This window comes from Podarcis vaucheri (genome assembly GCF_965113315.1).
Source record: "Podarcis vaucheri genome assembly, chromosome: 12".
In the NCBI taxonomy this organism is placed as follows: Eukaryota; Metazoa; Chordata; class Lepidosauria; order Squamata; family Lacertidae; genus Podarcis; species Podarcis vaucheri.
In genome coordinates this window covers 61,159,161-61,179,436 of record NC_138750.1, presented here as the reverse complement: position 1 = coordinate 61,179,436, position 20,276 = coordinate 61,159,161, and the positions used below count along the sequence as shown (strand labels likewise).

General features: G+C 47.0%; 1 protein-coding gene and 1 long non-coding RNA gene across 16 annotated transcripts in view; one reads left to right on the top strand and one right to left on the bottom strand.

Annotated features, from left to right (window-relative positions):
• Positions 1–20,276, top strand: part of LOC309514805 (uncharacterized protein) — a 214,980-nt gene that overhangs the window by 56,847 nt on the left and 137,857 nt on the right. For all 15 annotated transcript variants that reach the window (XM_082192105.1, XM_082192104.1, XM_082192111.1 and 12 more), the window contains exons 3-4: positions 3,804–4,068; positions 19,324–19,392. In XM_082192105.1, coding sequence (XP_082048231.1) covers positions 3,831–4,068; positions 19,324–19,392 — 307 coding nt within the window. In that variant the 5' untranslated portion in view covers positions 3,804–3,830. The remainder of the gene's footprint in view (positions 1–3,803; positions 4,069–19,323; positions 19,393–20,276) is intronic.
• The window catches only part of LOC309515150, a 227,725-nt gene that overhangs the window by 152,104 nt on the left and 55,345 nt on the right, over positions 1–20,276 (bottom strand). The gene's annotated exons all lie outside the window — the stretch shown is intronic.

The following is a 20,276-nucleotide window of genomic DNA, read 5'->3' as shown; positions in this document are numbered from 1 at the left end:
CGCGATTTTGAAGGATATACATCACTCATTATGTAAAGAGTAATCTCCATACGGGAGGTTGGAATTCAGCGGGCAGGCAAGATGCTGGAGCTCATCCCCGCCTGCCTGCCCTTTGCTCTTGAAATAGATTGAACTTTAATGACCTGGGGTTTTTTCCAGTTTGGGGAGAGGGATTATTTTATTAAAATAATAAAATCCCCCACCTTGTCCACAGTGTTTTCAGGTGGTTCCCTTCCCCAAATAAAAATGCCACAGCATCTCAAAAGCACAGTCAGTAACAATAATTTCTAAAGCTTAAGCCCCTTTTAATGCAGATATGTGCCCTCAGTGATCTAGTCTCAAAATACTGTCGCAGAAGGTTTTCCCACTTCTTCCAAATGGGGAAGAAAGATGCTCATCCTTTTGTTAGAGAGCCATTTGAATCTGTGTACTGGGTCCCCGCGGAAGTTAGTCCTGGCCTGACTTTGGTCTGTGAGCTGTTGACTGCATGCCCGCTGTTGTAAGCTGCCTTGGTGGCAGCCTTCAAAATTCACCAGCTGCTCTATCGGCCACTTGCAACCAAGTGAAGATGCCTGGGAGACAATATGGCGCTTGATATCTCCACCACCTGTAGGTTTGTGCCTGGGGATCTTTGGATCTGGACTGTTTTCACACGCTAGCAACACATCCTGTAGAATTCTATCCATGATATTTTATCTGCGCAATCAGAATGAATTTCAAGAACCAAAAGTTGTACAGTGGTGCCCCGCAAGACGAATGCCTCGCAAGACGGAAAACTCGCTAGACGAAAGAGTTTTCCGTTTTGGAGGTGCTTCGCAAAACGAATCTCCTATGGGCTTGCTTCGCAAGACAAAAATGTCTTGCGAGTTCCTGCGGGGTTTTTTTTCCTTCCCCCCTTTTTCTAAGCCGCTAAGCCGCTTATCAGCTGATCCGATAAGCCGCTAATAGCGCTAATCCACTAATCCGTCAATGGGCTTGCTTCGCAAGACGAAAAAACCGCTAGATGAAGAGAATCACAGAACGGATTCTTTTCGTCTTGCGAGGCACCACTGTACTGAAAATGGCCCAAGTTGGCAACTAGGCATGCCGTTTTGGCAACAGTAACTCTGGTATAAGGAGCCATTTGGTGCCTAGTTTATATATCTGAGTTTCTAACACTGCTTGGAAGCAATTTGAAAGCAAAGCAGAGCAGAGCAGAGCAGAGCAGAGCAGAGCAAAGCAAAGCAAAGCAAAGCAAAGCAAAGCAAAGCAAAGCAAAGCAAAGCAAAGCAAAGCAAAGCTGATTGTAATAAATAAAACGAACTGTTGCTTCTCTGGAATATTTGCTTTCATGGGAGAGGATCAAGAGTAGGGGGCTCTTGGCTATGTTTGTTGGTGTGGGACTGCAGATCACATACCCCGTCATTTCCAATTAAAAAATTAGAGCAGCGGCTCTAGGAGAGACTCCAACCAGTCAGAATGAAGATAAAATTATTAGTATCTGGCAGCCTCCATATGTTTGCAGAGAAGCCTAAAGTGTGTGCTCTGCAAGAAAGGAGATGGTTTTCTGTGCCATCTTCTCCTCTGCCTTTCCCACATAATTCCCGAGAACATAATTCCTTATTCAGATAGTCTTATGTGAGCCCTTATAAGTGGCAGTTCTGGCAGCTTGATCTGTGTCTATAATTCTGAATATAGACTTTTTTTACCAGGTGGTGCATAGCTTGTATTTTTTGTGTTGAGCAAATTTCATTTTGGTGTCTTGGCTCTTTCAGACAACAGCAACAAATTAAAATCAATATTTAAAATGCAATTTAAAATTATGGTGCTTTTATACATATAAAAAAGACTGGTTTAAAGCAAAATCTGAACTTAATACGTGTTGATGCCTGTGTTTCATCTCTCAGCTAAATTCGCAGCCCTCTCTCAGACACTTTCATATATAATGGAAGAGCCATGAAGTGGCGGCAGCGCCGAATGGTCCTTAAATAGCTAGATGTTATGAATATGGCACAGTGGAGCTTTTGCTGCTTTTTGGGCCTGATATTGGGCGCCAAGGGCTGTCAAGCCATCACAAGCATTGGGGGATCTACTCTGGCTCCAGACAATGCGTTCCTGACTCTCACCAGAATAATCTAGTAAACACATTAAGGTAGTTGCACATTCCCACATGGCTGCCCAGATGGGCAAGCACCATGGGTTTTCTACCCCACAGACAAACGCTTGCCTATTTTATTTTGTGCTTTTGGAAAATTCGGGCACTTTAGTCCGATATATATATATATATATATATATATATATATATATATGCAGGTTTTGGTGTCTTCGGGTGTCTTCCCGTGTAAGAGTCGGGGTGTCTGTGCGACGTTTCGACGAGGTCTCACTCGTCATCTTCAGGCTGGTGCTTTCGGCTTCTTGTTACTGGAACAGAGCAGAGTCTGGTGTTTGAGTTCCTATAAATACTGTTGAGGGGTGTGGTGTATAGCCTCCAACGTTCTGGGCAAAGAGGAAGTTCCTAGATTAGTGTGCCTTTTCTTCTTTTGTTCCTTAATTACTTGAGGGATATCTTGGGTGATTTCATGAGTGGTATTCAGAATATCACTGGGTGGGTCATTAAGTGTAGATTAGTTGCTAAAGCTTTCGTGTCTTGACCTCTTGAGCTTGTGAAGAGTTTTTCTGAGAAGATGGCTGTGCTGCTATACACGAAGCCAAGCCAGAGCACAACTAAATGCAGCACAGCCATCTTCTCAGAAAAACTCTTCACAAGCTCAAGAGGTCAAGACACGAAAGCTTTAGCAACTAATCTACACTTAATGACCCACCCAGTGATATTCTGAATACCACTCATGAAATCACCCAAGATATCCCTCAAGTAATTAAGGAACAAAAGAAGAAAAGGCACACTAATCTAGGAACTTCCTCTTTGCCCAGAACGTTGGAGGCTATACACCACACCCCTCAACAGTATTTATAGGAACTCAAACACCAGACTCTGCTCTGTTCCAGTAACAAGAAGCCGAAAGCACCAGCCTGAAGATGACGAGTGAGACCTCGTCGAAACGTCGCACAGACACCCCGACTCTTACACGGGAAGACACCCGAAGACACCAAAACCTGCATTCCTGTACCCGTGAAAATCTACGAAAGCATATATATATATATATATATATATATATATATATATATATGTGTGTGTGTGTGTGTGTGTGTGTATTTCTTGATCAGGGTGGTGTAATCGGGCAGCATTTTGCCTGCACCAGGTTTTCGTTTTGCAGATAAATGGTCTCGCTTAGTGTCCTTGCACATGTACCGAGTGAAAGAAACAGAAACCAGTGCTTGTCAGCTTTTCCCCCTTCTTGTCTATAAGTGGACAGAATGTGGCAGAAAAGCCAAATTGCTGCAGAAGATGGTTAAGTCATGTAAGTAGGACAAAGGCATGATTTGATCATAAGCCATGTTGTGTCAGAGCAGCCATTGCCAACATTGCGCCCTCCAGCTGTTTTGGACTACAACTCCCATAAGCCTTAGCCAGACGGTAGTTGTAGTCCAAAACAGCTGGAGCGTACCAGGTTGGCAAATGCTGGAGCGCAGCCAATTTGGGTGCACCTATCTCTCTTTAGGTCAGGAAATACCTGAATTATTTTGACTTTTATCATCATGATTCTGATCCTCGTTGACTTAGTCTGTTGAGTCTCTTCCACTGTACTTTTCAGACTGATTGTGTCTGTAGAGTGGCTTGTCCCAAACCTCCCAATGAACTTCACTGTGACAGACAAAATTATCTCATGGCTCCTCTCCTCCTCTTCTCTCCTTTTCTTTCCCAGTTCTTTTAGTCCGCAAAGGTGTGAACCATGGCTGACTTCGACCACAACCTGAGTCTGGCAGACGCCCTGACGGAGCCACAGCCGCAGATCGAGGAGGAAGTGAAGCGAGATTTCATTGCCACCTTGGAGGCGGAGAAATTTGACGACATGGTTGGGGAAACGGTTGGCAAAACGGACTATGTCCCTCTTCTCGACGACGATGACCCGAAGCCTGGGAACCAGGAAGCGAAAACCAAACCCCATGCTGACAACGTCCCTGCAGAGCGTAAGTGAAGCTCAGCTGTGAATGCTTTGGGCTGTGTGGTTGGGGGTGTGTGGTGCCCAGTGGACAGAAGAGCCCTGGAGTCAATGGTGCAATGTCTTCCAACACAGCCATGCCTCCTGGGAAGGGCACAGCACTTTTGGTGTAGCATCCTCTGAGGGTGGGTGGGGGTGGTTTTCTTGCCCTTTCTTCTTTGTCTCTTCCACTGCTCAGGAAAGCAAGGGTCAGGCGATGAGTGGGCAGGTGTGTTGTTGGCAACGTCTTTGCTTGGCCTACCTGTGGTACCTTCTGTGTGTGTGCCGGGTATTGCTAATAGCTGCAATGTGGGACGAGGAGAGGAGAAGTAGGATTTGTCAAGATAAAGGTTAATGTCCTCAAGCCCAGAAGCTCCTGCAACTGTCACTATATCCTGTTCAGGTGATCATGGCAACTCTGGATGGCCTTGAGCAGGCATAGGCAAACTTAGTCCTCCAGATGTTTTGGGACTACAACTCCCATGATCCCTAGCTAACAGGACCAGTGGTCAGGGATGATGGGAATTGTAGTCTCAAAAAACATATGGAGGGCTGAGTTTGCCTATGCCTGGCCTTGAGTATGATGTAGGCAAAAAACGTGTGGATTTTTTGTTCATCCAGTGGGAATGATGAATTACTGGGCAGACCCCAGTTTCCTGGAAAGTTTAGGGGATTCTGGAGTCGAGGCTGCTTTGGAGTCATCATTTGCTGCATCTACATCCCAGTTTTTTCTCCAAGGAGCTCATGCTTCTCCCCACTCCTCACTTAATCCCCACAAGAGCCCTGTGACGTAGGTGCAGCTGAGGGGCAGTGATAGGCCTCCTCAAGGCCACCCATTGATCTTCATGGCTGAGTAGAGAGGGTTGAACCATCATCTCCCAGGTCCTCCTCCGACAACACTTCTCTTGTCTTCTTCTTCTTCCTTCTTCTTCTTCTTCTTCCTCTTGTGGTGGAGTCTCCTACTTTGGAGGTCTTTCTTTAAGCAGAGGCTTGACAACCATATGTCAGGAGTGCTCTGATGGTGTTTCCTGCTTGGCAGGGGGTTGGACTCGATGGCCCTTGTGGTCTCTTCCAACTCTATGAGTCTATGATTCTATGATTCTTCTTTTTAAATTTGTATACTACTCTTCACCTGCAAATCTCAGGGCGGTTCACAACATAAAATTACAAAATTATGGATGGATTGGATGCTCCCTTCATAATATCACCTTCGCGCACCCTTATAATGCATCACAGCGCATTCTTTGACAGGAAGCAGCAGCATTTTCTTCCATTGCATCATCTCCCTCTCAGGCCTTGCCTTGCCTCGCCATCCCCTCCCCTTTCTCCTTCCTCCCAGTACCCCAGCTGGTGCCATCCAAGGTCTGTTTCCTCTCTCCTCCCGTTTCTGCAATTCTTTGGGCACCCTCCTGTCATTGCCTGTTGTCTGGACTGTCACTGTTTCCTGTCTGGCTTCCGCTCTCCAGTCAGCTGAGGATGCTTTCGCTGAACTCTTTTCTTTCTGTGGCTCCGCATGTGTTCTTCCTGTGCTTGCCATGCCTTTTATGTCCTTAAACTGAGACCACAGCATGCTTTACACCATCCCTCCCACTCCTGGCACCTTCCAGGTGTTCTGGACTACAACTCTCACTGGCTCCAGCCAGCATGGTGTCATAGTCCAAAATATCGGGGGGGGGGGGCGCCAAGTTGGAGAAGGCTAGAATCATAGAGTTGTAGCATTGAAAGGGACCACAAGGGTCAACTAATCCAGCCCCATAATGCTTTGCTCCACCCCATGCAAGTTTATTAACTTCAGCTCATAAAACCTCTGCCCTTTTTTCCCTTTTTCCTCTTTCCTAAGTTGAGTACAGTAAATAATAGTTCCTAACTTCCCAGTCTCTTGTTTCTTCCCTCTTTTTCGGCTTATGCAATAATGCTCAAGGCCCTGTCTTTAGAGAACCCTTATTTATATAACCTTTCTTTAAAAGTAAACATACATCTTGTGTCAGGATGTATAACTTGTCTCTTGTGGTGAGACTAGCCATGTCTCGCCCGAGAGCGCCTGAATTGTGTCGCCCGCGAGGGAAAATACCTAATATTAGCTTCCAAAACCGAAACAGATTGGCGAGCCCTTGGGGAAGGCGGCCGGGGGTGGGGGGCTCGGGAGTGGGGAGGGGGCAGTGGGGAACTTCAAGGGAAGTGAAATATTGCAGGCTCCCTAGCAAAGCTCTTGCCTTGATCTCTTTCTGAAGGGGACTCCAGTGTTTGCAGTTTAGATTTCGTTTGCACTGTCTCCCTGCTTGTGTCTGACAGGTGAGAATCTGACCAGCTTACTGGGACCAAACCGAAAGGTTTGCAGCTTCATAGCGCCGAATAAGAGGTACAAGGTGGTGGGCCTCAGGTGAGAGAGGCTCACAATTGTGCCTAAAGATTTTGCAAGCTGCTAGGAACTGTTGTCAGCTGAAAGGCATATTCAGGGCGCGAAAGCTGGAGTTCATTTCTGCATGCCCATTTGGGCTGCTTTGGCAGGCGCAACAAGACAGGTGTGGCTGCTTACAATGCCAGCTTTTTATGTAGCACTTGAGACGTCTTCGGGTATGTACCCTGCAGTTCTTACAACAACCCTACAAGGTAGGTCAGTGATAAGAGCCCCTTCTTAAGCAGGCTGGTGGAGATGGTGGGGGCATGCCTAAGGCCTGCTGTGTGATCATGGCAGGGGGGAGGTCTGAACTGGGGGTTTCCTGGCTCACAGCTCAGTCTCTGCAGTTGTTGTGGGGCACTAACCAGGAGAGGCCACTTCTTGTTAGTTCTCAGGCTACATGATTTGCCTGTGTCCCCAACTTGGGATAGTGGAATGGGCTGCAGAGAGAAAATTAACGTGAGCAGGGTGAAATGAGTTAATGTATATAGTATTTTACGGAGTAGCTGAACCCAGTCTATGCATTCCAAATGTACTGAGTGTCTGTCCTAGTAAAGGACAGATGGGCTGTTATGCACCTACTTATTATCCCTCTTGCTTTGGAAGTGAAACAGACATGCTTGGGGTTTCTCTAATGCTTCAGTTGCAGTCTTTGTGCCCATGACAATTGGAAAAAAAGTGTTCTGAAGGGTACAGTATTTCAGGATCTTTATTTTTTTTTTTATAATCATATTTATTGAAATTTCCAATTATGACAGAATAAGAAAAATTGAAAAAATAGAATAAAGAAAGAAAAAAGAGAAACATGTTTAAACCATTCTTTTCATAACCTTCTTTCTGGGACTCCCTCCTTCCCCACCCGGCTGTATTCCCCTTTCCCTAAGTTGGTTCCACAAGCTCTCATTCCCAGTTTAAACCTAGTATATTTTACTCATAAGCCAATTTGAATTTACACAATCTTAACATCACTCCTCATCTTATAATAGAACAAGATTTCCCCCCCAAGATTATCTCTCATTTCCTTCCACGAGTTCCCCCTTTCTTAGAAAGAAAAAAACAAAAACGTATAAGATCAAAGTTATAAAGAATATAGGATAGAAAATATAGAAAAGTTCAATAAGTTGGTTACATAGCCTTTGGATTCTAAGATTCCCCCTCCCTTCCCCGGTTTAGATTCCCCATGTCCATCTGTCTGTATGTTGTTGGCCTGGAGATCTTAAGTCCACAGCCAAATTTTTCTCAGTCCATCTTGCCGGTTTCTTTAGATTTGGTTGTTTTAATATTATTTAACTTCAAAAATCCAGTCTAATAGAGGCCTTTAATTTTACTTAATCATTTGTTGCTCCACCTGTTGTTCTTTCCGTGTCGTAGTTAGTTCTTTGCTCTTTTATTTCTTACTTTCTCAGGTTTCTGTCTTGTTCAGCTGTTAAACCATTCTTGTTCCAAAATTTAGTGCCTCTACAGAGGTTTGTTATTCAGGGACATAGACTTACGTCCAGTTCCTTCCTTGCTTCAATAGAAGATTCTATTGTATTATGGTCACCTCTGTAGACAAAATAATGTTTCAGTTTTACAGCTTTCCCAGGAGATAAGACCTATACACATCCCAGAGTAATTTTCCACGTACGACACTTGTAATGTCCCAAAACCCCTCTAGGGGGATTGCAGTAACTTTGTATCCTCTAATCCAAAAGTCCAATTGTTATTTCTTTTCCCCCGACAGTTTATATCCATATTGTATCAAATTGTAACAAAATTAGCCAGCAAAATACTTGTAACAAAATCCTCTTTATATTCTCTAGCTTTGACAGCTCCTTTGACAGCTGTCAAATCCTCCGTCTCTCTTCGCCAGGCTCTCCGAATCACCCCGGTTCCCGGGGGGGGGGGTTGCCTTTTCCTCTCACCCTCAACTCTTCTCCTCCAGCACAATTCTTGTAGTTTCCCATCGTGGAGTTAATAATTGTCATCAATAAGCTTCTGAATCGATCTTGGTTTCCCAGTCCTTGTTTTAGCATGTTTACAATCAGGGGGGGGACTGACTTCCTTTTTAGATCCCCCCCGCTCGTACCGAATCCGAAAAAAATTCCTTTTTTTTCTCCTTTTGTACCCGGTTACCCAATTACTCACGGGTTGTCGCCAATTGTCCAAATTTCCAAAGGAAGAAGCCAGCGCTCTCCGTCGAATGGCATGCGGCTGCGCTCGGCAGGGGAAGCAGAAGACTCACAGCACCACGCCGCTCCCCGGCACCCGATCCGTAGCCTTTAAAAAGGCTCCTTCACGAGTCGGGAGGGCGCTAACGGTGCCAGCCGAGTCACCATGTCCACGGGCTCCGTGCCCTTGGTTTTTAAGGGTCCCCGCGTCGCCGGCGCGGTAGGACCCAGCCCCTGCCGAGCCGACTCCCTCCGGAGCTCGGAGAGAGTCCGCCATTCGGCGATGGCGCCAACCCGGAAGTGTTGAGTATTTCAGGATCTTTAAACTGGTGGCTTCCTGACATTTTTTCCCTTCTTTTCTCTTTCTTGGCCACCAGAGTAATATCAACAGTTATAAAGCAATAGGAAATTTTGTTTACCTTGGAAAGGCTAAGGGTTTTGGTTGATAAGATACCCCATTTTGAGACTTGGACAGACCAAAGTAAGGTTTATCTGGTCGCTCTGGAGAGAACAATGTCTTGCTTGCTTCATCCCTCTGAATTATTTTACTAACTTGATACTGAACCCTTTATTAGATTTATGCTGTCAGAGAAAGGAGGAGGAAGTATGTTCATCTTCTGGTGTGAAGGATCCTGGATGGGGCAAGGGTTGCACTGGGGTGATCTCATTCTTTTTCGGCCTGCTGGTTCTAGAATTTTGGGAACGCCTCTTGCCTTCCGCTCTCTTCCTTCTTACTAATTTCCCCCTTTCTTGAGGCAAAATGAGATCAGTCCTGGAGGAGAGAAAAATATTACATCCATGTGTGTAACTATTTAGCTAGGTACTTTTGCCTCTGGATCTGAATGAGACACCTCTGTTTCATCAGACTTAGGGCTGGGTGGATCTTTGCGGAAATACCTGATGTATGGCCCTAATAGATGTTGAGATGTTACTTTTCTGGGGACAGCATTCTTCCAAAGACCTGGCTGCCTTGTCTGGGAACGTAAACTTGTGTTAGAATATTCATCATTGTGAATCAGATGGTCTGGGGTGGAGAACTCATAGCCTTTATGTGTCCCTCAAGCTGATTTGATGCACCGTCCAGCTCTCCAAATGCAACATGTCTTCTCTTAGTTATCAGGTCTGCTGCTGGCTTGGATGAGAAGGATCAGAGAAGGAAGTGAGAGAGACGACCCTATAGAGAGAGATGCAGGGGAAAGCTGAAATGTTTTGGGAAGGATTAGCAGGGTGAGAAATCGGGTAGGGGGAGAGGTAAAAAGAGCCCCGTTATTTTGCAGGGAGCCATGAGTTGGTGGAGCCCAGAAGTCAAGAAGGAAGTGCAGTGTGAACCTGGGAAGTAGGAAGGCAAGTCCTTGCAGTAAATTGCAGTAAATTGAATTAATTTTATATGAAATGATTTTAGAATGTTGTATTATTTTATTATTGTTAGCCGCCCTGAGCCCGGCTTCGGCTGGGGAGGGTGGGATATAAATAAAAATTATTATTATTATTATTATTATTATTATTACTATTACTACTACTACTACTATTCTGATGGAGGCTAGCAGGCATCTGTTTTCCTGTGTGCGAGGAAGGAGAAGCCTTGGGTTTGGGAGCTGGAAGGGATCTGTTCTCTGGGAAATAAGAAAGAGGTGTGTGGGAGAGAAAGTGAGTGATTGAGTGATATATACCGTATTTTTCGCTCCTTAAGACACACTTTTTCCCTCCTAAAAAGTAAGGGGAAATGTGTGTGCATCTTATGGAGCAAATGGAGCTGCTCTGCTCACCGCTCCCTTTAAAGAGCCGTGTGGAGCGTGTGTGGGGCTCTTGGGGAGGGGCAGGCCGTCAGTCCGTTCACCCTCCTCGGGCAAAAGCCCCCAAGAGCCGCACACACGCTCCACGCGGCTCTTTAAAGGGAGTGCAGCTCTTGGGGGCTTTTCCGGGAGGTGGAGGAAGGGACTGACAAGCTGCCCTCCTCCCTCCTCGGGGAAAAGCCCCCAAAAGCCGCACACACGCCCTGCACACTCTTTAAAGGGAGCGCGGCTCTTGGGGGCTTTTCCGGGAGGTGGAGGAAGAGACTGACAAGCTGCCCTCCTCCCTCCTCGGGGAAAAGCCCCCCAAAGCCGCACACACGCCCTGCACACTCTTTAAAGGGAGCGCGGCTCTTGGGGGCTTTTCCGGGAGGTGGAGGAAGGGACTGACAAGCTGCCCTCCTCCCTCCTCGGGGAAAAGCCCCCCAAAGCCGCACACACGCCCTGCACACTCTTTAAAGGGAGCGCGGCTCTTGGGGGCTTTTCCGGGAGGTGGAGGAAGAGACTGACAAGCTGCCCTCCTCCCTCCTCGGGGAAAAGCCCCCCAAAGCCGCACACACGCCCTGCACACTCTTTAAAGGGAGCGCGGCTCTTGGGGGCTTTTCCGGGAGGTGGAGGAAGAGACTGACAAGCTGCCCTCCTCCCTCCTCGGGGAAAAGCCCCCCAAAGCCGCACACACGCCCTGCACACTCTTTAAAGGGAGCGCGGCTCTTGGGGGCTTTTCCGGGAGGTGGAGGAAGAGACTGACAAGCTGCCCTCCTCCCTCCTCGGGGAAAAGCCCCCCAAAGCCGCACACACGCCCTGCACACTCTTTAAAGGGAGCGCGGCTCTTGGGGGCTTTTCCGGGAGGTGGAGGAAGGGACTGACAAGCTGCCCTCCTCCCTCCTCGGGGAAAAGCCCCCCAAAGCCGCACACACGCCCTGCACACTCTTTAAAGGGAGCGCGGCTCTTGGGGGCTTTTCCGGGAGGTGGAGGAAGAGACTGACAAGCTGCCCTCCTCCCTCCTCGGGGAAAAGCCCCCCAAAGCCGCACACACGCCCTGCACACTCTTTAAAGGGAGCACGGCTCTTGGGGGCTTTTCCCAAGAGCGATCCCTCTTGCTGTTTGGCTTCTGGCTTAGCCGCATGAAGCCTCTTCAGGGCAGGGGGAGCCTTCTTGCTGTTCTGGCTTCTGGGATTCAGAATATTTTTTTTCTTGTTTTCCTTCTCCAAAAACTAGGTGCGTCTTATAGAGTGGTTCGTCCTACAGAGCAAAAAATACAGTACACACACACACACATCCTGTGTTCTGTGGAATGGCTCTTTATACTGCTGGCTCTGATCCCTCTGGTTACCCCTGAGGGAATTTGGTCCACGACACCCAAAAAGTGCCTTACCTGAACATAAGGAGAGTCTGCTGGATCAGGCCAATGGCCCACCTAGCCCAGGGTCCAGTTCTCAGAGTAGCCAACCAGATGCCTGTGAGAAACCAGCAAGCAGGATCTGAGCCCAGGAGCCTTCTCCCCTCTCCTGTGGCTTCCAACGATTGGCATTCAGAAGCAATGCTGGCACCAGCTGTGGACCAGTGTGCCCTATTCAGTTTTGTATAAGAGTGAAGCAGTGCTGGCTTCTGGAACCCATTTTAAGGCTGCAGTCTCGGTGTGCCTTTGTGGTAGATCTTGCAAGCTTAGCAACTCACCCCTAAATTTGTATTTTTTACTGATGTTGGGCTAAGTAGCTCATTGCGCGACAATGCCTAAGACTGCCCAATGATTGATAATGGAATATGCAGAAATAGCCAGATTAACAGGGAAAACTAGACAACAGGGCGAGGAAACATTTCAAAAAGAATGGGAAAAATTTACGTCGTATGTAGGAAAGATAAAATGAAATAGTGAAACCAGTAGAATTGGAAATAAACCTCACAACGGAAAAGATTAAGAAAAGTGATGGATAATGAAAATAATAAGAAGCAAAATGTATAAGGAGATTAATATAACTAACAGTAGTTGTAAATGAATACAGACAACAAGAATTGTATAAACAGGAGGATTTACCGTATTTTTCACCCTATAGGATGCACTGTTCCCCCTCCAAAAATGAAGGGGAAATGTGTGTGCGTCCTATGGGGGTGAATGCAGGCTTTCGCTGAAGCCTGGAGAGCGAGAGGGGTCGCTGCGCATCGACCCCTCTCGCTCTCCAGGCTTCAGGAAGCTCTCCGCAAGCCTTGCAAGCCCGGCGGGAGTTCCCACGGGCTCGCAAAGCTTGCGGGCAGCAGCCTGCAGCCCGAAGCATGGGGCGCCCTCCGGAGGGCGCCCTGTGCTTTGTGCAGGTGTCCGCAAGCCTTGCAGATAGCAGCCTGTTCTGGGGGCTGGGGTCAGAGGAAACTCGGGCTTCCCCCGCCCCAGCCCTGCGGTGGGGGGGAAATAATTTTTTTTTATTCATTCCCCCCCCCCCCAAAATGAGGTGTGCTCTATAAGGCGAAAAATACGGTATTTGTTTATGGATATACTATGGACAAATACGGAAAATGAATAACAATATACAAAATGGATGAAAACAATGCAATAAAATTATACATGATATAAAAAACCAGAAGAAGGAAGGAGAGAAGTCAGTGCTTAGGAGCAAGTATAAATTTAAAATGCTACACAAGTGTATGTGGAGTATATAACCCGAAAACTAATAAAGATTATTTGCGGGGGGTGGGGGGGGGAAGACTGCCCAATGATCTCGGAAGAGGCAGCGCTTGAACTCAGCCATCCATCGCAAGAGCCCAGCACTCTATTTCCGGCACCGTTCTGAGATGTACTGTCAGGATCGTTTAAACCTGGTGTGCATCTCCAGCTGCTGTTGATGTTGCTTGGAGCTGCATCTGGGAAAGGCAGGAGCCAAGCAGAACGCACACACACACACCCCTGGCAGGAAGAGCACTTCCTTCCTATGCAGAAGCAACCCAGGTTCCATTTGTGACATCTCTTCTTGAAGCACCTTTGGTAACAGGCGAGGGGAAGCTCCTGATCTGAGACCTTGGAGAACCACTTCCAGTTAGAGTTGATACTTCTGGCCAGATGGGCTGGTGGCCTAACTCCTATGAGGCAGCTGCATGTAGAGTCATAGAATTGTAGAGTTGCAAAGGGACCTCAAGGGCCATCTAGCCCACCCCCCTGCAATGCCGGAATAACCCACTGCAAAGAGGCTGTACACGGGACACTTCCCTAACCATTTGTGCAGGCTTCAGTGGTGTGATTGTGTTGTCCCGCTGTCTCGATCCTTAGCAAAGCAGGACTGGCCTTCTGGGGAATTTGAAGAGAGGCTTTCTGCTGTTGGACCATCATCTGTGGGAAAAGAACTTGTGCAGGCGCCCCCTTCCGTTTTCCTGCACGCAGTCCAGGCAGGGCTGTAAACAACCCTTCAAGATCTAACCCTCCCATCTCCTCTCGGGAGGGGGTTGTGTCTAACTGAAATCCTTCAGCCAGATTAGACAAGGCTTAAGGAGCGGTCAGATGGAGTCCCACCTGGACCCGGAGGGCTTGGGCTTGGAGAGGAGGGGCTGCCAATCCAAACAGAAATTGGCCAGGATTTCGTCTTGCACAAAAGCGTTTTGGGGCCGCTGTGCATCTCTTCCCTTCCCCATTAACACATCATTGGGACGACATTATTTTTTTTCCTCCCACGGGGATAATAGCCAGCAAGTTGGTCTTACCAAGTGGCTGAATGTCATAATTTGACAAGTGCCGGCTAATCCTCTTACTCCATCCTTTATGTAATGCCAGGGGATTGCTTGGGGAGCAGGCGAAGCCTTGCATCTCCCCCTCCTGCCCTCCTGGAAGCCGTGCTTACTCAGCGCCTCTGCTTTAACCTCAGAAAGATTGGCCCTGGGTTGGTTCTTGAGGCAGCTCAGATATGTGCTGCCCCTAACTTTTGACGGGGCAACGAGGAGAGATTAACAATGCGTCCCAATAAAGATGGCAGTTTGAACTCTGCACTGAGCAGATAAAGTAAGGCAGTTGTCGTGGAGGGATATCCAATTTATTGCATAAAACGATAAGGCGGTGCATGACGGGAGAAGGAACTGAAGAGAAAAAATTGCAAGCCGTAATATTTCCTCACCCCACAACCCAACGAGAAGCAGCTGGAGTTGCAGCTTCAGCAGCCAAACGCTCCTCACCCTTATCCTTTTCTTCCAACACACTTTTGTTAGGGTCTCCTTTGTATAAATTTCCTTATTCCAAATTTCTGATCTAGCTCGGCTTGAACATTTAAAGTTCTCCAGTGCCCAGCAGAGGGTGCTGGTCATATTCTCTTGGTGAACGTAAATTGCAGCGTATCCAAATCCCCATAGCAGAGCGACAACAACAGACTCACAAGAGATTGGAAGAATTGAGCAGAAGTGCCTGAAATGTCTCCTTGCGTCTCTCCTTTCCCCGTCTCCGTGCAGTAATATGAATCTCATGCAGCCAACATTTATTTTTCCTTGAAGATTTTGGGGCTGGAAGTTTGGTAGAGAGAAGCACTTTCATGCTTGAGATGAAAGATTGTGGGTGTCTAACAAAGTGCACTCTAACCTCTGGATGGGATAGACTTTCTGCTGCCCACCAGGCCATGGCTTTTCCACCTGCCTTGCCCCCAAGCCCCCAGCCCTGGGACCCTTTCCTAGACCATGACTTTGAGAATAGCAGAAGTAGCTAGGAAGGGGGAAGAGGAGTTCAGGGATATTTTTTAAAAAACAATTTTATAAGTTGTGTGTCCTTGTTTCTCCATCTGATCCTTTTACATGGTCTTGTAGGTTTTGGGGCATTTTATGGGACGCGGGTGGTGCTGTTGGTTAAACCACAGAGCCTAGGACTTGCCAATCAGAAGGTTGGCGGTTCGAATCTCCGCGATGGGGTGAGCTCCCGTTGCTCGGTCCCTGCTCCTGCCAACCTAGCAGTTCGAAAGCACATCAAAGTGCAAGGAGATTAATAGGTACCACTCCGGCGGGAAGGTAAACGGCGTTTCCGTGCGCTGCTCTGGTTCGCCAGAAGCGGCTTAGTCATGCTGGCCACATGACCCGGAAGCTGTATGCCAGCTCCCTTGGCCAATAAAGCGAGATGAGTGCCGCAACCCCAGAGTCGTCCACGACAGGGCTTTACCTTTACCTTTATGCATTGTAGCTTGTGGTTATTTTTATTGATTATCACTTAGTAATTCTTTATTGTAATTGATAAGTGCCATTTGCTGGTATTTAATTTTACTGTTTACTATTACATTCTAATGGATAATTGAATGTTGCTTTATTTGATATAAGTTGTTTATTTTAAAGTTACTGTGACTTTTTTGTATTGGATCAGATTGTTATTACGTGTGTGATCTTTGCTGTCTTATTTTGCTGCTTCTTTATCTTGTAAACCACTTTGCGTATAGTAATAGAGAAAGGCGGTACACAAATTGAAAATGAAATTAAATTTTCATGGTGCTCTCAAAGAACTGGCACATAGCTTGCTCTAGTGCTTGAGACTGAAATGGGTAAAATCTCTGTCCTTGGAGTCTGGTGATTCAAAGGCTCATGCTGCTCAGATCCTGAAGGTAGCATATAGTCATCCCATCCAGCAGCCATTGATAGCTTTATTCTCTCTGAATTTCTCTAATCCCCCTTTTAAATCCCACCAGTAAGAATGTAAGGGGTCCATTGGTTACATAGAAGCTGCCTTGGACCAAGTCTTCCCATGGACATCTAGGTGGGCCCTGTATGAACAGGATGATGGACTAGATGGGCCATTGGCCTGATCCTGCTTCCAGGCTGCTTCAAACCTTTTGGGAATGATCATAGATGTTTGGTTTCCCTCATCTCCTGATGAACAGCCCTGTGCTTTGGAACCTGTTGGCATTAGAACATTATAATTTGAATTAATACATCCATCTCCTGTGCCTGCTGGGTTTTCCATTTTATTCCTCTTTCGCCCAGCCCATTTCCAGTGTAACATATTCTGCAGCTTGCCCCCGGTGTTGGGATGTATGTGCTGGGACTGAGGCATGATGCCTGATCAGTGGCTATTGGATCAGAGTATTGAAGGACACAGCCTCATCCTCGAGCAACCAGCCTTCCTGTAGAGGTCTGGCTGCGGCAAGACAGATCTGTACTCTGCACTGCCTGGTTCTCCTTGAGGCATTTTCTTTTGCAGCAGCAGCAAGAGACGGGGCGCTGAGCAGGCCGAACCATCTGTCCAACCCTCCTCTGGCGGCCTTTATCGCTGTGCCCTTACGCGTGAAATCATGCGGCTGCACGTTTCCGAGGCATTCCTTTGGGGGGGGAGTGATTAGGCTTAATATATTGGCCCCATCTTCCTCGCTCGGGATTATCTGTTTTTTAGGGCGTGCTGTGGCTCTAAGGGTTGTTTATATAAAAAAACCCCCAATCCTTTGATCCTTTAGCCAGATGTAAGTACCATCTAATCATTTGGGCCAGGATTACGGACTTTGGACATCTTGGTTCGTTTTGCACTCTTAAAAACCAGGTTCTTAAAATAAAAGGAGTTTTTTGAAGGGGTGTATGTTTGTGCGTTGGGAGGGGAAGGAAAGCTAAAATGTTTAAATGCTACGCAATGTGCAGGGAGCCAGTACTCCAAATTGCAGAGACAGAAGGCAATCACCACCACCTCCAGCTCAAGTGCTGCAAAGTTGCGGGCGGGGAGAGCTGTGGGCAGCTGTGCTGAGGCACATCTGGCCTCGCGGACAGTGGTAATGGCCCGGTTGATTTCCATTTATCCATGAGCTGAATCCTTTTGTGCAGGGAGCCTCACTCCTCTTGGTTAGCTTGAGGGGGAATTGTAAGCGAGAAGAGTGAAGGGAAGCCCCGCACCCCTCTGGGAGATGGGACGGCGCGAGCTGCCTTCTTGGGGCCTGTTTTTCATTTAGCTCTTGTCTGTGCAGCTAGGGCTGCTTTTTGAAGACAGTTGGGTCCTTTGATGGGGTTTCCTCAGCCCTGTTCTGCAGATAAGCTGTTTTGATTTATGCAAGCATCCCTGTTCCCAGATGCTGTCGTGCAGGAAGGAGTCTTCTTCCCCGTTGGAATAGCTGGATTAGATCTCCGCAAAGCCTGTTTTCAGTGTGTGTAAAAGCGTCTTAATTTATGCGAATCCAGCTCTTTAAGGCCCTTGAAATGGCAGAGCTGTGTGGCACCAGCGGGGAGCTCGCTTTGCCACCTTGTAAATTCAATTGCTTGATGTCCCTGAGAAAGAGGCAGAGGCGTAGCTAGGGGGGTCGGGGGGCACTGGGCGGCACACCATGGGGGGCGACACCGCGGGGCGTGCAACACGGCCAAGCCACGTGTCTTGCTTGCCTAGCTACGCTGCTGGAAAGAAGCGGCTGGAATGCGACCAACCCACTTTACAAAATGCGACGTTGGGGACACCTGAGAACGCTGGAGGCGACAGCCTCTTATCGGAAGCCGCAGCCCTTTTGAACACTGGCTGCCTTTGTGGGGGCCATCTCTAGAGGCAGCCAAATAAGGTCACCTTCCAAAAGGTGCACATCAGAGGAAGGTTTTAACAAATCTCTCTCCCTTGAGTTTCCCTTGTCAGGTGTGTAAACTGCCTAGTACCACACTGCCATCTGTTCCCTAGCTTTGTAGGGAAAGCTGAGCCAAGAGAGATGAATGTTGCATATGTGCCATAGCGGCGCAAGCTCCTGCTTTGGTTTTGCAGCAGGAAGATCTGCCACCAATAAGCAGTGTTTGAAATTAGCCAGGAGCCAGGTGCATTTTGCTCCTGGCCTTTGAACGCTTGCGACCCAAGTGAAGATGCCAGGATGGCGCCTAATGTCGCCATCATCTAGAGTTGGGATCATTGGATCTGGACTGTTTTCACACACTAAAACCCCATCCTGTAGAATTCTAGTGGAGGAACCTGTATCCCTATAGTTGTTGGACAACCACTCCCATCACCCCTGGCCATTGTGCCATGCTGTCTGGACCATTCGGGAGTCCAACTACACTTGGAAGGCCACAGCCCCATCCCCACTTTAAATCATCTGTTTTTACTGCTTTGCTGTATTTTGAATTGTTTTCATTTGTTTTTAAACAGTACGCCACCTTGATATTACTTTTGCTCAGAAAGGCAGGATGTACTTAAGCAAGTACTATGCTGCTGTTCCTTGTATTTTTAACTTCTCTTCAGGCTTTATTTTAATCTTTGTATTTGTGCACTTTATGAATTACAAGCCATTTGAAAGCCAGTCACGGTGCTGAGGTGGGATAGACCTTCACAAATTCCCATATTTAGGCTCACAGGCTGCCAGTGTTATAAACCAGCCAGGTGCATTTTGCTACTCACACAGGTCCAGTTGTGGCCTCATGGAGACTTCCGGATGCCAGGCTGGCAACTGGGGAAAGCAAAATATCACTTAGAGAAGGATCTGAAATATTTTCTTTTAAGCTTGATTTTGTTTTATTTGATGTTTTAATGTCTTGTAAACCGCTTTCAGATTTCTCCTTTAAAATATAGCGCTATAAAAACAAAATTAAACGAATAACAATAACAACAAATCCCACTGCAAAAAAGGTGCCTAGGCATTCCATTGTGGCAACAGTAACCCAGGTTTAAGCTGCCATTTGGTGATAAGATTATATATCTGGTTTTCTAACCCTGCAGGTTGCTACAGAATGTGCAGCACTTTCTCCCTTGCTCCTTCCCTGCAAACTACTTTGCTGGGCGGTGAATACAGCCTGCCCCTGTGGAACTGGTGCAAGAATGGCATGGCTGGCTACTGGTAAAAACAGCTGGCTACCAAACTCAGTCAAAAGTTGCAGACCCTAACCCTAACCCCAGCCCTTTACAGGGAAGTACACTTGAAGAGGTTTATGCAGCCTGCATGTTAAAACCCCGTGAAGAGTGAAAATGAAGGCAGTGAGATTCCTCCCAGTTGATGAGACTGTCTCTGTCTTTTTAGGCACGTCAGCGACTGGACCAGCTGCTGTGGTCGAGAATGGCGACCATGGAATAGAAGGCACCAGGAAGGGTAAGATTTCAATGGCCTGTATTTGTCCATCCCATGATGATGTAAGGGAAATATTGGAACCACGTGGGCTTCTTCCCTCCTATCCAAAAAAACCCCAGTCTCTTAGCCATAGCTGCTGAACAGTACACAAGGCAACATTTAATACGAACAGGTATCTCACAAAAATGTATGGCGGCATCAAACATCTAAGGGGAACCTAGATTATATTCCAAGGATTAAAACATTTCTGGAACTGTAAGGTACATGAACCAAATTCTCCATAGAGGTTAATGTTGCCCCCATACACGCAGCAGTGAATATGTCACACCCCCTGCACAGTTCAAAAGTTGTTATCAATATAATCTAGGTGAGTCCTGATGTTGCCAAATGCTTTAGCAGTCTTCGGTGGCATTCTTTCTAAAAGAAGCAATGCTTTCTGCATGAGTCCCGGAGGGCAGTGGCAGTTAATGCATTAATGCTGCAGTAGCCTTTTCAGACACAATAATCTAAATTGATCTATATGCTGAGCCATATCTCCAAGACTGTAGCGGCATACAAGAGTCCAATTATACACAATCTCAAGCCTTATTTTTCCCTGAAACCTGCAGCTGCTATCTTTGGAAGTGAGTGACTTATAATACCTTATTCATTAGTTATATTAAAAAGTTCACTTACAGCTTCACTTTTTGTGCTTTTGTTTAGTAGTCAGTGAAGGGGGTCTCTCTCTTTTAGGTTTGAGGTCTTCCCTCCTAGTCATTGCCCAGGGACCTAAGATTAGGGCTTTTTGTGTTTTTTTAAACACAGGATTATATCTTTCCAGGAGCTCATTACTTGATGTAACCTTTTCCCTTTTCTGCAAAATGTTGTGTTTGTCTTGTCCTGTTGCTAGCGTTTTGTGAAAGACT